The sequence below is a fragment of the Leuresthes tenuis genome, unplaced genomic scaffold, assembly GCF_036924035.1.
Source record: "Leuresthes tenuis unplaced genomic scaffold, fLeuTen1.0.hap1 SCAF_6, whole genome shotgun sequence".
Taxonomy (NCBI): Eukaryota; Metazoa; Chordata; class Actinopteri; order Atheriniformes; family Atherinopsidae; genus Leuresthes; species Leuresthes tenuis.
The window spans coordinates 25,753,650-25,770,377 of NW_027325360.1; the positions used below are offsets into that span (position 1 = coordinate 25,753,650).

Here is a 16,728-nt window from a genome sequence, read left to right on the forward strand (position 1 = left end):
TTAGTTGCACAGCCATGATGAAATCCAGACAGATAGATCATTTAAAAAAAAAAAAGACTTTTTTTCAGAGGGCCAGTGAGACTTTTAGGTATTCCACTAATGTTTCAGGCCCAGAAGGAGGTCCCTAGGTGGATTTAAAGTTCCACATCTACGCCCCATCAGAATTGCCACTGATCCTGCATCCCAACACCTCATCCAAGCATCTGCAGGAGGGAAATTGCAGGAAAAAATTGGTGTTGTTCCACCAGTATCTGCCACAGTTTTGGTCCTCATCTATCTAAATGGGCCATTACCCCCTCTGTGTGCTTTCACTGCAGGAGGTCTGCATTTGTCAGAACTCTTCTTTTACAATCATGGGTCTCTGAATCTATGGCTTTTCCCTGGTGAAAAGTCCTCTAAGTTGATGTAATTTCTCCCACCAGCATGGAGATTTATGCATTTTTGGATTGTTGGCCTATCTTTTTATTCACTTTAACAAGGGGTATAGTAAGCAGTGGTTGCTTCATGGCATTTTTCCATTACATGGTACAGTACAGTACTGTGGGTTAAGGGACAGTATCGTTCAAGCCAGCACAGCTGTTCAAAACAGACAGTATCCCTTGGCTGTGGACAGGGTTGGCTGTTTATCGTCGCAGTGTGTATGAAGCTGCAGCGACACAGACGAGACACACATCACTGCTGTGTGTGTGTTTATTGCATTACACTAATTTAGCAGACGCTTTCATCAAAGCTACTTACAAGTGAAGAAGTATAAAAGAGTGAAGAGGAATTGATATGAATTGCATTTAATGAGTTTACGACATGTTTTTACTTCAGAATGGTTTGAATGTCTTTTGGAAGTGATCAAAATAAATGTGCGTTACACAGTTTGATTCCAGACTGCAGAGAAACAGATAACATCATAGAACAAGGTAGTGTGACATCTGCATGAACTGCTGCAGGGAGTTGTTTACACCATTTTTTCTGACCCGAACCTTGACTGAGGTAGTACCAAAAAGTATAAGTGGATACTACCTGTAGTTAAAAAAAAAAATAGATACTGTACCATGGAATAGAAAATCAACATTACTGTTGTAATATCACAGTCACTTCTGTGTTAGCGATTGACAACTTTCTCAATTTACAGACAACTCATCTTACAAACTTGAGCTGACAGTGGCGCTTAAATGCCAGCAGCTATTGCAGCTCTTGTGTTGCTTATTTTCTCCACATTTCCTGCAGCAAGTAATGGGTGACGATCAGTATTCAGGAATACAGGGGCTGACGCCGGGCCAGCATATGTGTAGCCAGGCAAGTTCTTCTTCTGTTCCTCCCTCTATCTCTGAGGCAGAATTCATGGCAGACTGTCCTCTGAGTGTGACAAGTGGAGCTGTGTGATTAATTTGGCTAGTTGTTTTATTGTGCTCCGGGAGCCGCAGCGCTTATTGTCTTTCCCTTGCACGTCTATCGGAATGTGCCAGAGAAAATGTCCAGGAGAATCCAGACATCCATCCCACCCTCTCTCTTTTTTTCCCCTGCTTCTTTTTTCACAACCCTGCTTCATCTCAGGACTGAGCTACAGGGTCATCATGGGAGCCAACTCAGGTCGAGGCCTGGCTCAATCCAGGGCTGCTGGCGGAATGAATCTCCTGCCTCTGAAGTGTTGAAAGCTGTGCAAATGTCAAATGTGTCTGTCTGATGTGCTGGCTGAGGAGAGGAAGCCTGGGAGAGGAGGTGGGAAGCGGGGAGGGTGGGCTATGGATGAGGCTGAAGCTGGTCCCCTGTTACACTCTGTAGATGGCTGCTGCCAGGTGCAGATGTTGCTGCTTGCTCCCTGCCTCAGAGTAGCCAGCCTTTTTTTTCTTTATTCTTCCATTTTCTTGGTAGAGGCTTGGTTTGTCAACACAAACCACTGGGGGCCTTGCTCCTGTCAGGCAGCTTAGTGAGCAGCACATCTCTCAGATTTTAACAACGTCCCCTCTGACCGCCAAACGTGCTGTTTAGGGAGGCTTCGCTTTGGGTTTGTGGTTTTGCATTTTCACCATTTGGCTTTCTTGTACAGTCTTACTGAAGATTGTTTTCCGAGAGCAGATAGTTAGAGGAGCATTGGATGCCTGTCTTTTTGTCAGTACAAGTAGACTCATACAAACATAAACCAATGCTGTATCTTTAGTGTATTCCTTTCTTTGACTGGACTAAATATAATAGCCCAATAGGACAATCATATACAGTACTGACAAAATTGCTCTAACATCACTTCCATCCGCCCATGCCTTCATCTCTGTAGCATCCCGCCAGTCTGTTGTTACGGTTTTCCACCCCATTTCCACCTGCCTTTTTTCCCCCTGCTGTGCTGTGTCTCTGTCTCTGTCTGAGCCGTAGCTGGTATTCCTCTTAACGCTCTGCTGCAGTGCATGCTTCTTGTAAAAGGATAAGCACCATGCTGTGCTCTTTTGATATTATTTTTCCTCCTCGCCAGCTCCAGCCTTATGAGGCCTCATCTCTAGTGTCATGGCTACTTCAGTAACGACAAGGCCAAGCATGTACCTAGGGAATAGAAATAGTCAGTAACTTTAGTAACAGAGTGGAGCCTACAACCACTTTGAGTTGGAAGTCATCCTTTCAGATGCATACCAAGAATATATTAACACTGATTTTCTGACAACAGGGTTACGATGGAGTTTCTATCAGCTCTTTTCAGTATAATTCTAAGTTATATCAAGAAAGAGAAAAGCAATGTTTTAAATGTAATTGCTATCAGATAAAGCAATTGAAGAAACAAATAAGTAATAGTGTGTAATAATCAGGTTGAAGTTTGAGCCCAACTAGCAGTATAGAAATGGCTGGAAATGAATTTGTCTGGAATTCACAGCCTGAATGGGGAACTGATTGAAAAGAATACCACCACTTTCTTTCTTGATTTCTTGCATTCTGTCTTTTGATACTCAGTCTAAAGGTTAGGGTTTGTGAATATTTCCGAAGGTAGAAGAGGACATGTATAGAAATGCAAAGAATATTGTTTGTTCACATTGTCTTGTATGTGTTGGTATGCATCTTTCTCATTTTCTTATTTGTGGTCTTAAGCTGTTAATAGCTATAATTTACCTTTGAATAAACATTAACTATTTCAACGAGGAATAAAGAAAACACATCTTTTTCATATATCTATATACACTCACTTATTTGAGGCACTTGGATGAGCAAATATTTGATCTTTTTTTATTATATAAATAATAGAAGAAAAATGGAAAAAGTAAATACGCCTGTGCTGTGCATTTATCACACCTTCTAATATGTAAAGATACAATCAGGTCATACAAACAGGTCAACAGAGAACTAAGAAGAGGATTTCATCTACTACTTATTTTATTAAATTGATTATCCAATAATTTATTGCTCTTGTGTAGATGTTTTGCATGTGCAAATATGTCAGGGACAACTACAAATTTCCACACACAATACTTTCACAACACTACCATCTTCCACCCATGGATAGAATTAAATAGATTTAAATAGATTTTCTTGCTTTCGATCTTTTTTTAAGGACACCTGTGTATGGTTAAGAGGAGCTCAGACATCTCTTTTAGTTATTCTGCTAAGCTTCTGCTAGTGATATAAACCCAACAGTAGACCCTCCCAAGCTGTTGAGTCACATTGTTTTTCAGTTATTGCTTCTAACAGCAAGGACTCCTGTTGTATCCCTTGTCTTGGAATAGTAGGATGAGTCATGGTGCATGGACCCCCACACACACTTGCCCCTGTTCATGTCTCCTGAGAGATCTCAGCCACTGTGTCCTTGTTCTGATTACTCTCGTTACTTAATTATACGTTTGGACCCACTGCGCTCACAACAAAGGGCCGCTGTGCCTCTATTGACCCAGCTCCCTTTTCATTGTCCGCTGCTCTGACAGGGAGTCAAACAAAATAAAGAGGGTCCACTTAAATATGTTGCCACAGGGACTTAATTGACAGATTGAAAGCAGATTGTCACAAGGGACAGTCTGTCTCCCTCTGTGTGGCTCTTCGCTTGAATTGCTCCATTCCTCATGCATCCTGCTGTGAGGTCCAGTGGGACTGTCCTGCTGCTCGAACACTTCTATTTCCACAACTTCACTATCTATTGTCTGGGGGGGGAGAGTTACCAGCCAAAAGCATTTAGTGATAAATGAATGTGAGAAGCAGAGGCAAAGGAGCTGGATTTAAGTTGACAGATGTGGTACTGAAAGTCAAACAAGCACAGTCACAGAGGGTTATTGACTTTACCTTAACATAAGATGAATGTAATTCTTAGAATTTGTGTGAATTTGATCATGTTTTTGTTGTTTTCTTAAAATTATTTTTGAGGGTCAAATGAAAGATTGGGGCCCTACAGTATTCTCATTATCTGTTAGTCAGTGACATTGTCTGACTCTTTTTCCCCATCTTCTCAAGATATTAAGCCTGTTTAAAACACTGTTTAACAGAAATTTCAAGTGTCAAAGACGAACCACTTCACTTCTTGACTAACTACAAAGTAGTCTGGCCTTTGACCACGCTAGTAAAGGCACATATCGGAAAACTGTTTTTACTTTGACAACTCTTTTTACTCAGTTCCTTTATCCCCGTTGGAATCTTACATACAAATTAAAGACTGGCTTGTCACAAGACAGATTTGAAATACCACACTTAATAGGCAGTGTGCTGTAGAATTCAAAGAACCTTAGCTCTCTGTGTCCTTGAGATGCTATCGTCCAATTTTAAAGTACACTCAAAGGGCTAAATGACAAGCCACAGCTGAATGCAAAATCGCTTAACAGGCTCTTTGTAATAGCACCTTGTGTATAGTAGTCTTCGTTTTTTCATCTTTTGCAAATTTACAGCATTGAATTAGTGACAAAAACACCAGAATGGTTTTCTGTGCGGCTGTGCCTCTTTTGAAACTTGAAAAACTCTCTTCGACTACCACACTCTCTTTTCCCTCTTCATCCTGTGCTGTTTGCACTGAGAGCTGACAGTGAGTGAGAGGTTGCACACAAAAATAACATCTGCAGTGATTATGCTATGTGGGGGAGCCAAATGAATACTTCTTTACGTTCCCTGTATCTGTCTGTTTTCTATTACAGTGTGACAGCGAGAGTGACATTGATGACAAGGTAAGACCGCTTTTGCTGTGTTTATTCACAAACTATATCTGGGCTGGGAGCTGTGAATAACAAAATTTGAGCTCTCAAGTAAAGAAGGAAGCCAGTCAAAGTGTGTTGTTAGCAAAAAAAAAAAAGAGGGGGGGGGGGGGGGGGGGGGTGTTGGTGCACACTGTGGAGCTCCGACCGCTGTTGATCATCCACATTTCACACAAAAACGCTAAATGTGGCTCACAATGAAGCTAACTTTCTTTTTTGTGTTAAAAGATTTTTTTTTTTTTTTTTTTTTGCATATTTGGCCTGCATATATATTACATCAACAGTAATGGTCGGCAGGAAAATACATGTTATTTTACATTTCCTTAAACCAGAAATGCTTACAGTATCCATGTCTAATCTGTAGGTATTTTACTTTGTTTGTTTTTATTCCCCACACATGTATAGTGTCTGCATCTATTTTACTCTTTAACGACTTTTAGTTCTTGCGTGAATATCAGCTTTATGGACCAAGAAATAAGGGCTTATTGGGGAATAGCATGGGTAGGTGAATGGCTCTGACAGATAGGCTTTCAGCTGACATACCCTTGTTTGACTTAAGCAGGAAACTGTTCTTCTGTATTAACATGTACTATTTTCGGTACTATTTTCCCCACATCTTGCTTATGTTCGTAAAATATAATAACTTCTCAAGATCAGGAAACAAAATATCTGGTTATGGTTCACTTAAATACTAGCAGAGTTGTAGGCTTGTAGACATGCAATGATAATTCCATTGTAGTGAATCTATTCCTGCTTTCCAGAAACATACAGTGACACTGTCTTTTCCTTGAGACTTGTTTGGTTACATATGCTCTTTTGCTTTCATAGAAAATGGCACATAAAGTGTATGTGTCTCTACATTTATTCTTATCCAGCAGCTCCCATCACTTCTATCTGCTTGTTTTCCTAAGTTACTAGATAGGAATATCTTGAGTTTGTGCTTCATAATTTGTCATTTCAGTTAAACATTTAATGGTCAAGGAGCTAACAATTCTCAAAATAGAGAAGGTTGTTTCGTAGAATGAATTAGATTATGCGTGTCTCTCTTTTTAACTTAATTAAAGATGGGAGGAAAAATGTGAAGTAAAAAGGAATTTCCACATGCAACAGTCTGCAAACTAACTTTACCAATATCTGGGTGTGCATAGAAACATCAACACTGTTTTAGCAGTGATGTTATCAAGTTAACCTTTCGGCAACTTGCCAGATGAAATCTGTAAGTTTCAGCTTTGTGTATTTGTTTGTTGCAGACTTAGAGGTAGTAGGCTGATGGCAGCCACCTGTTTACAAGATGAAACACCTTTGGGGAACCTCACACATCCTAATTCCTCTACAGATTAGCAATTACCCCCTGGTAAACGAATAAGATAGCATGCCTAATCTTCTGTAAGCTTAGCTTCCAGTACTGTGGAAATGTGTGCAACTCTCGCCCTATAAATAATACATTGATACCAGGTACAATTTGCATTAACTGTAGGTTGGCAAGTCAATGGGCTTTTATCTCCACGTAGAAACGAGAGGAAACCAAGAGCTTGCCAGTTGATGCGATGGAGAGACATAGCAGGCTTGTCAGGTTCCATACAGCTACGCGGCATCACTGTCGGGGGTTAGAGAGGGAAATAAAATGGGAGAAATGGTTTAAGAGTGTTTCCTTTATTAGGATTTGTTTTCCTTCAGTTACTTCAGACGTATAATAGTTCTAAACAGTTTCACAAATTTGATGTTTATTAGTATAAAGGTTGAATTGTCCTAAACTACATAATTCTACCAAAGGAAAGAGAACAGAAACAAAAACAAACTAATCTGGCAGGTTTGCAGAAACTTACCTGTGTTTTGTATCATTGGTGACATGTCAGACTGTTCAGAAAAAGAGCTTTTTTTCTTGGGATGTTATAAACATTTCTAAATAGCACTTCTGCTTTTAAACTCTTGAGTGCATCAGTATTACCTTTATATTAAATTATATTTTCTTTGTTGTGGCACTTGCTTCATTTCAAGATTATGGTTCATTGTCAGTGAACAAACTGCTTTTGGCAGTAGTTTTGTTGTATTTTGGCTTGTGAAACATCTATAAGGAATAGTAATGTACAAATGTCTCAATAATTACAAGTTACTTTACACTTGCACATTGAGACACAACACTCAAAGCATTGTTCTTTCTGAGAAAAAAATAACTAGTCTCTTAACACGAAATCAAGACTACAAATAAGAACTCTAAGCTGTTAGCAGTCAAACAGTACTGCAAGTGAAAAATGTAAATGAAAGTTACCATTAACTATGTTAACTCCACTGTGCATCAGCGATATGTACTCAGAAATCATATACAGCTTTTTATGTCTCTTAAGCGTTGCTCTCATTTCTTACTTTCTATTCTCGTTCCAAAAGTTCTCATTCTTGTTGCTTAAAACATACGTTGGCAAAGCTATGTAGGGTTCATCATTGCTTTAATGTATCATTTTCTGAAAATACACCAATCACGTGAATGTTTTTTACAAGAGGGCTAAATAAAAAGAACATCTGGAGAAGGAGTGTAGCAGGAATGACAGTTTCATTCCCTCAGTAACGCATATTATCATAATTAAAGTGATGAGAATTGCGAGTCACCCATATCAAATTACTGAGGAGAGAAGAATGGGCAAAAAATGATTTGACAGGCCATCACCAAAAGCAGAAAAAAAATTAGAAAAAAAATTGGGTTTCATGACGAGAGAGACAAACACTGTCATTTGTAATTGCTTGTACTCAGGATAGCTTGACAGTGATAATTTCCCACAACCTTTTGCTATAACAGGTGCCAGCTCTCCTGTATGTATCCAGTGAAAATAAAGACTCCTTTCATATCAGATTACCAGCCACCTGAACACCCACATTTGTCAGGATTTCACAGATTAAGTTAATTAGAATATTGCTTCCAGGTGTGCCTCCGGGGTGCAATCAGTTACAGTGTATTTGAATAACAGTGATGAGTTGCTACAGCAAAGTCAGTTTAGATTGCTGCATGTTGAGAAGCTTGCTTATTTCAAACCAACGCTTGAGACAGCGTGCAGTGATGTGTTTCCAGCACATGTCAGACTTGAATTCTTTGGAGTTTGCCAGGTCACCTCCAGTTTTGTGTGAATAGGAACAGCCTTGAGAATACAAGCAATCATGTCTTTCACTTGTTTGGCTCCTCATCATTGTTACTTTTGACAGACCTGCGATCTCATGTCCACTATTACATGATTATGGACAAAAAGAGCCATTCATAATAAATTTAAAAGAAATAGCCTTGACTTTGGATTCCCTTTTATATTTGTACCCTGCAAGAAAATGTGCAAAAAAAGAATTTATTCTGAAGAACAATCTTTTTTTTTGTTATTGAAGCAACACTAATGTGTTTGTATAGAGCAGTGGAAATGCAAATGTTTGAATAGGGAAGCTAACCACGTATTTGGTAAATTCCTTTGCTTTAAAGAAATTCAGTGTTTTGTAGTTTTAAGTCGTGCCATGTAACGGAAGTATGATTATCAACTACATTTTAACTTTGATCCAATACTTTAAGTATTTAACTGAAATATGCAATATGTCTTTTTTTTGTCATTGCTTGTTACCTGTTATCTCTGTTATCGCTGATGCAAGTTTTTCATTGGCATCAGTTGCTACTTCCTGTTAGCATCTAGTGGGACTAGATGGGACTTTAAAAAACATTTAAAAAGAATGTCATCTGCAGAATTACACGGGGGGAAACTAACTATGACGTAGGCTGGTTAAACGTCTCCCAAACTATGAGTAAGTAGTTACTCGTAAGACAGGCATGTGTAATGCAGAACACTGCCGTGGCTGACAGATCATGATGTGTGTTTGAATGAACTTATGTATGAAGTCATTTGCTATGACTGAGCAGAGGAGTGTTTAAAATCAGTATTGATCCACAGAATCATGGGTTCTGCAGCGGTTTGCAGCTTGAGTGTTGCCTCTGTGAAAGAGATTAGTACAGACGTAGTGTTTATACTTCCTCATTTTCAAGGTGTCACCAGGAACTAAACTTTGCACGGATAGAGACTAAGTTATGTAGCCCTCAAAAAAAATGGTCTCAAAACTGACCACAAACACAACACTTAGGAAAACATCTGAATCTCTTTTTGTCTTTCTTAATTTCTTTAACAACTCTGGCTTCATAGATAACATTGGAAACTAGTCAAGGACAGCATCAACAGGACAATTTGTGTTGTATTACATGGATGAGGTGATAATCCAATGTATAATAAGCAACATTTGATTCAGGGTTTTGTTTTTCGTGGTTCGTTGTATTTTTGCAGCTAACTTTTCTTCCCAGTAGTGGAGTGGACAATATTCTGATGTATTTGCATGAAAAATAAGACAAAAGGCTGATGTGTAGACTTTATCAGGACATTCCAGTGAAATTATTATTTTTTCTGTAATTCGTTAATATCTGGACAAAACAATTACAGTGGGCTAATTGTTTTGATAGTTTTTTATGTACATGAGAGCACTGAAGAAAAATAACAAGTTGTTCACTCCAACTCTGGGAATGTTCTAAAGCCATTTTGTCTTCCTTAAGAAAGTCAAGCCATGTAAATAATGGTGGTTTGCCTCTATTATGTGAGCATGCCAAAGTAACCAGCTCCAACAGTGCCACTGTATGTGCACGTGGTTCTGATATCATGAAGCCATGCTGTGTTATTCATGTTTCAGCTATGAGGTGTTCTACATGTTCTACAAAGTAAACTAAAACCAGCTATCATATGTGATTAAGATCACATATGATAGCTGGAAATGATGGATTCTAACAAAAAGTACAGAATTTTAAAATCTAAATCTTTAAAGACCATTTTTTCCAAACTATTTTTTTTTCACACAAGCACATAGTATAAACCTTCAAGTTTTTTACTCATATCTACATTTTTAAGATTTTTACTGAGGGGTTTGTTTATATCTCGTTCATTGACTGATTTATCCTATCCTATTATTTCAAATGTTCCATTTTATCATCAAAACAAGGTAAAATAATATATGTATTTTGAGCTGTTGACAGTACATTTTTAGATGTATGATGTTATGTAGAGATTTCTTTCGCAGTTGTATGCAAATTAGCATAATTATTGATATGTCATATGTTATTATTATGATTATTGTATTAAATGTTATATTGTATTTATTAAACATACAAATTTAGAAAAATTGCAATACAAAAAAGTAATAAACTAGGAGATTTTCATGCTGATACCATCTATATATGTTCTATACCCATTTTATCCAATTAGGATCGCTGGAGCCTATCCCAGCTGCAAAAACCAGGGTACTCCTTAGATAAGTTATCAGACATTCACTAGGCCAACACTCAGACAAACAAGACAAACTATGCACACTCACAATTAAGAATCATCATCTGGGAGAAACCCAGTGTACTCAGAAGGAACAGGGAGAACATGCAAACAAAGAGATTTGAACCAGGAGGCTTCATGCTGAGGCGACAGTGCTATCCACCACAACGCCATCCAACCCTCTTTGTGATACCTATTAGTTATAGGTTTTACCTTATTCAGCTAAATGAGTTCTTGCTTCCATGACATTCATGCCTTTTTTTCTTCCTGTTGTGTATTCATCGTTAGCTAAGATGTCTGCTGGGCAGTCCAGCAACTTTTTCATTTCTGGCCATATGTATTTACATTGAAAAAGAAGGAGAAAACTTGATTGTGCTTGATTTCAGTTGAAATGTACAGGAACTGCCCCACTAGCAAAGGCACTCCTGTTACCTGATAACAGATGACGTGCAGTTCAATAACTTGTTGCATTTTCTGAAAAAGAAACCAATTAATAGTTTTCTTTTTTTTTTAATAGACTTTCTTTTGACTATTGCTTCCTTTGTAATAAGGGAAAAGTATTTTTTATTAAATAATCAATAGAATATCTAATTACCAAAACAGTCAATTGCTGCAGCAGTACTCTCCAAAAAAAGTTGGAAATTTTGCTGAGTTGTTGTAGCAGGAGCCTTTTCTATATGATGTGTCCTCCAGACACGCAGCATTGAGAGAAATAACTTCTATGCAAGCTGCAAACCTTTGAATATACATATATGTATACACTGTAGGGTAGTTATATTTCTATCCATAAGCTAAAACATACTTTACATAATGTCATGCTTCCTCTTCACAGTTTCAGCCTGATACAACTAAGCAAGTATCATCATTGTACATTCTGCACACACATCAAACATAATGTTGTAGCCAAGAGCATTAGATGCCTGTAGCGCAGTGAGGCTTGCAGTAGACTTATAAGACAGCCAAGAGTGTGCGTCTGCCTTTAGTCAGTGAATAAAAAGGTAAACACAGCTATGGCCGAAGCTCTTGGCAAGTAAACATCAGGAGCCACTGTTAAAACACAAATACATGTATTTATTGATAAAAGTGATTTCAGAATATCAGGCTTTTATAGAAGAAACAACAGTGATCTTGCTTCTGCACCATTTTCATTTGTACCTTCAGTGTGTCCATGCACCCTTTTATTAAAGTGCAATTACATGATCCCAATATTGCTTCTTAAAAAAAGATCACTTTATTAAACGGTTTGATTGTGTAATGGTGATATCTGCAAGGTGTAACAATGCGATTGAATAATATGATATGTATATGTGTTGAATATATCATATTAATTTCTCTTATGAATATTCAACAGGATCGGTTAAATGGCTTTACTTGGCAAGAAAGGATCGTGTCGGCAATTGATTTTTTCTTTTCATATTCTCCTGTTTGACCCGACTTCAGGAACCTCATAAACACTTAGCTAAAGATTTCACCATCAGTTTCATAATAGCAGATATTATTCAAACGGTTTTTTCCACTATTAAATTGAAAAGCTTTTTCCATCCCTCTCTGTTCAACCTGTAATCAATGAGTCAGCCAATTTTGCCAAACTTTGCTTCAAATCAAGACAGTGGTTTTCTTTCATTGATGAGGCAGAGAAAGAAATAAAGTGGGATTTATTCTCTGTTTGTTCATGCACTCTCGTGGAGTGTCATTCTATCTCCATTAGATCCCACTTCTCCATTCTGGCTGGCTTCTCCATTTCCTCTATATTCTTTCTCCTGTGTGAATATTACTGTGGCTATCTGTCTGGATGTGAAATGGCAGCGCCCCAGTGTCAGGTGAATTACCACCAACACCACAGCATCAATATAGCCACGGCAGAGGACACCCAGGTCGACTAATTCTATTTGGTCCTATTTGCCGAGCAGTCACTCAACAGAAAGTGTATCTGTCTCCAAGGTGAGTCTCCGACGACCATCGCCACATCCTGTCTGTGAGCTCCTTTATAGCTCTGGTGTACACGTCTGCCATGGCAGCACACAGGCCTTGATTGACATATTAATTCCTCTTCTACCTCCTTATCTTCCTCCAGTTTGCCGAATGAATGCCGTATCACCACATCCAAGCGTCTTTACTGGCTTATCAGTAATGGCTTGTCAGCTAGTGGCATCCTCCCAATTGATATATTGGGGGTATGCCTTGTATAGCTAGCTGTGCACCAGCAAAGAAAAAACAAGAAGTTGCTGTTGGGATTTTAATATATCCTTTAACACTGCGACAGCAATCACCTCTCCATTTTTTTTCTTTTTAAATTTTTTCCTAATTTTGTATCTGCTCCTTTTTTTTTACTGCCTGCTCCGTCGATGGCATTGCCAGTGTTCTTTAATGCTTCGCCTCCATTGCCGTCCTCTAAAAGGGAAACATGAACACTAATAAAAGTTCATGTAGTGAAGGTTTGTGCCCCCTCCTACATACTCTTTCCCAACCCATGTGGCTTTGTGGGATCCAGACTGGTCTCTCAGAGTCATCATATTCTATAACAAACAGGCCACCCACCAGGCCACTGACAACCTTAACATTTTTTTACAGACAGAAAAAATGGATCGGCTTAATGTTTTGACACAAGTGATCATCCGTCCTCATCTCTTTAATGAAATTAGATTAAGTGCACCTGGGAAAGAGCTGAGAAAGCAGAATGCCTCAACACCTCCTTTAATCTAAAACCAATTTGCCAGTAATATTCCTTTCCCCCCAGCTTGGGATTCGTCTGCCCTGATTCAAAATGGAGGAGGAACGAGATGAGACCAGAGCTGACTGGTTGCATTCAGCTCCCCACAGGCTCTGTGAAATTAGAACTGACACCAGCAACATAGGCCTTAATATGGAGATGTCATTTTTCTCCTTTTGCCTTTGTCTTTTTTCTCACTGTTTCCTTCTCTCATTCTTTTTTCTCCTTACTTCCTCCCATAGAAAAAGGGCAGAATACCAATTGTCTTACAACTGTAAGGATTACTCATTACCCCCTAACGTCCCTTATGTTTAGGAGTAAATATTAATATTAGAGTTATAGAGCAAATAATGAAGACTTCAAACTTTGTAGATTGGCCAAATGAAGTATGCTATCCATTAGGTGGTCTTATGAAATTCCTCCCATCATGATTACAATAAACCTGGAAACACTTATCTCTTTGATTTATATTGGGCTGTTTGCAACATGGTCTCATTTATGGTCAGCTCCAACTCTTGTGTACTCAACTGGCTAATGTTTTTTTTTTTTTTTTAAATATGTGTGGTTGTCAAGCAGTGCATCTGTTGCAGATTTAGCACACAAGCATGTGGTGATCAGGGAGTGCATTTGATTTTGCCTCTGAAGTAAAGAAGGGCGTCCTTCGTCTCAGCAGTATGTGATCTGTATATGCGTTAGTAGGTGTGTGTGTGTGTGTGTGTGTGTGTGTGTGTGTGTGTGCACGCTTGGAGGCAAGTGAGTATAAGGCCATGTGTAGCTGTGAAAACCAGCCCCAGTAAATGTTGGGAAGAAGAGGCGTGATGACAGAAAAAGACTTGAAGCTTCTGCAGGGCCAGCCAGCAGACACAGTCAACTGACATCAGCAAAGACAGCTTGTCAGTAACAATGCATGTCATACAGCAATGCAGGGACAGTCAACATAGCCGTGGCGTCATTGATGTGGCATCCAGTACCCCGGTCCAGATTCTCTCTTAAAGGTTAGCACCGATGATGGCATTGCAGATGAAAATAGAAGGATTGTGGCAAACAAAACTACCCCAGCCACTCAGAACAAGAGAGGTGTGAAAATACAACATTGCATCAGCACTGCAATCTTCTTTCACTTACTGCCTTTGCTCAGGGAGTGTTTATGCTGGCATTGTTAATAGAACATCCCTTTGTTCTGTTAAAGTCAAAATGCAGACTCTACCATTCTGTCTTTACCCTGCTAACTCTGAGAAAATTCTCTCACCACTCAGCCACGTTCAAAAGCTTGTGATCATTGTTATTGAGGGAGTTATTGTTGCCTCAATGAACACCAGGTGTAGGTTTTTTCTCAATGTGAAGTAGATCCATTTTCAGGGTGGTTTTCTTCAAACACTGTTTTTTTCCCACCTAAGAGTCCTGGTTCTGTAACAGAAGAGTTTTCAGCAATGGCCAGGTGAAACGCTTGATTGAACAATTTTCTGCTAGAGATCTCCTTAGTTCAATGATACGGCGATGAAGAAATCACAGCACGCCATATCAAACAAGACAAGCTGTGAGGTTTTACACAAGCTGTGTGTCACACTGCATCTGTTAACCCTCTGAGGTCTATGATCACGCCGGTGTGATCAGATCACATGGCGTCATTACGGCTCAGACCCTAGAAGGTTAATGTATCTGTTGAACATTACTTGTACTTTGGAAATGAATGACACACATATTCTGCACTATTTTCGCTCACCAAGTCATTTTTTATGTCCCTGCTTTTAATGACTTTTAGAAGTTAAAATAAAATCTGCTGTCATTAATAAAATGCACTTATGTGAGTTTAGAATGTTAAGTAGAAATAAAATGACTAATCTATAGAGGGTTGCAGCTTTTATTGATAGCATAACTTCATTTTCCTTTCAAAATAATCGGATTACAGAATATAATATCAAACATAAAACTTACTTAATATAGTTAATTTAGGTAAAATCTTTTGTGGATACTAAGCCTTGAATGAAGCTCTATTATAGACATTAATCCACACCCACTTAATAACAAGTGAAGCATAACAAGTCATGAGGGCAGGAATCTCAATGCATTTGTGTTGTACAATGTTCAGCATGCAGCTGAACTGACTAACTTCATTCTAAATGTGCATCCACTGCTCTTGAAGCCAGCATGGCACAATATTCATTGTTTTCAAATGGACTGTGTTTGAATAACAATCCAAAGACTATATACATTTTTCCACATGAGTAATAAAAGTAAAATTGACTCCATATTGGGTACAGATGGTCTGTGGAAGGAGGAACAGACACAAATGTTTTTGTGTGTGCGGATGTAAGATTTGAGCGTTTCTGATCGTGCATAAACACAATGCCTAAGTGGGTTTTTATTCAATAAACATGGCTGGACTGTAATTACTTACACATTTCTTCTGGCTGGAAATCCAAGACAGACTTTGTGCACATTAGAGCTGGCGCGCTAAGACTCATGTCTGTCCCTGCCTTGGCTTGTCTGCAGAAGACTTCTTAATGCAACAGGACTGGCTTTTCCTCCAAAACAAATGGCATATGCAATCAGGGATAAATTTAGAATTCCCTTGTTGTAATTAGGAGTCTGTGCCATCGTGGATAATATTTCCCTGAAGAAGTGTTGCTTCCTCTTAGCCAGGAATACTTAAGTAAATGGAGTTTAGGTCCACTGTGGCTAAGAAAAGAATGTTTAGTGAGCCTCAATTCACTTTTCAGACAAAGAGTCGAGTCAACAATGTATTGGGTTATCCATATTTTTGTAGAAATCTTATAAGAAATATCAACACACATTAATCAACAAGTCACAGGTCAAAGTTATTTCTTAAAGCTCTTAATTTTGTCTTCAGTTACAAAATATTCTCTACTGAGGCCAAACTCCATAACCTTGCATCTTTATGTTGAGGATCATCTGCAGTTCTCATAATGGTGATGATGGACAATAAAAGAAGTGAGCAATGAGCTGCTCTCCCACCCACTAAGAGAAACATAGTCCATCTTTCTTTTACTAACCACTTGAGCATCTCCAAGTCAATCTAAACACTCAGATGCCTGTGGCTGTGTTGGTGACTGCCAGACCTCAAGCCCTGCAGGTCCTCACGTCACTTGGGCTCTGGAGGGAACTTTCAGTGGGCAAACGTGCATGTGATGTGGAAAGTCGAGAACCCCAGAGAGTACACTGAGATCAGGCCCAAACACACACAGGGGCCAGCTGCTTTCAATTAAACCAGAAACCCCAACCATGGCAGTCCCTGATGCGCACAACCAGGCTACTTTGATCTGCACCAGCAAGGGGAGAAGGCTACAAGGATTACAGAAAAAAATCATTATTATATCCTGCATAAACGTTAACAGCAATTTTTAGGTTCGAGGGCAGAAGGAGGAAGATGTTAATGACCGCTGTCACTCATGTTCTTTTGCCAGTTATTTTCCCTTCTCCCTATAACTTAATTAGTGAGCACACCTGCCCTCTCTCTCCCGAATTAGCTGTGGAACACTACTGTTGTCGTTTATTTGGGCACTGAAGGCCATTTTTTAATCATTCAGAGCACATG

At 38.9% G+C, this 16,728-nt stretch overlaps 1 protein-coding gene across 10 annotated transcripts in view; it reads left to right on the forward strand.

The window, feature by feature from the left end:
• The window catches only part of fbrsl1 (fibrosin-like 1), a 260,510-nt gene that overhangs the window by 169,453 nt on the left and 74,329 nt on the right, over nucleotides 1–16,728 (forward strand). For 9 of the 10 annotated variants that reach the window (XM_072388437.1, XM_072388438.1, XM_072388442.1 and 6 more), the window contains one exon: nucleotides 5,082–5,111. The exons of the other annotated variant lie outside the window; for it this stretch is intronic. In XM_072388437.1, coding sequence (XP_072244538.1) covers nucleotides 5,082–5,111 — 30 coding nt within the window. The remainder of the gene's footprint in view (nucleotides 1–5,081; nucleotides 5,112–16,728) is intronic. 10 annotated transcript variants of the gene reach the window in all.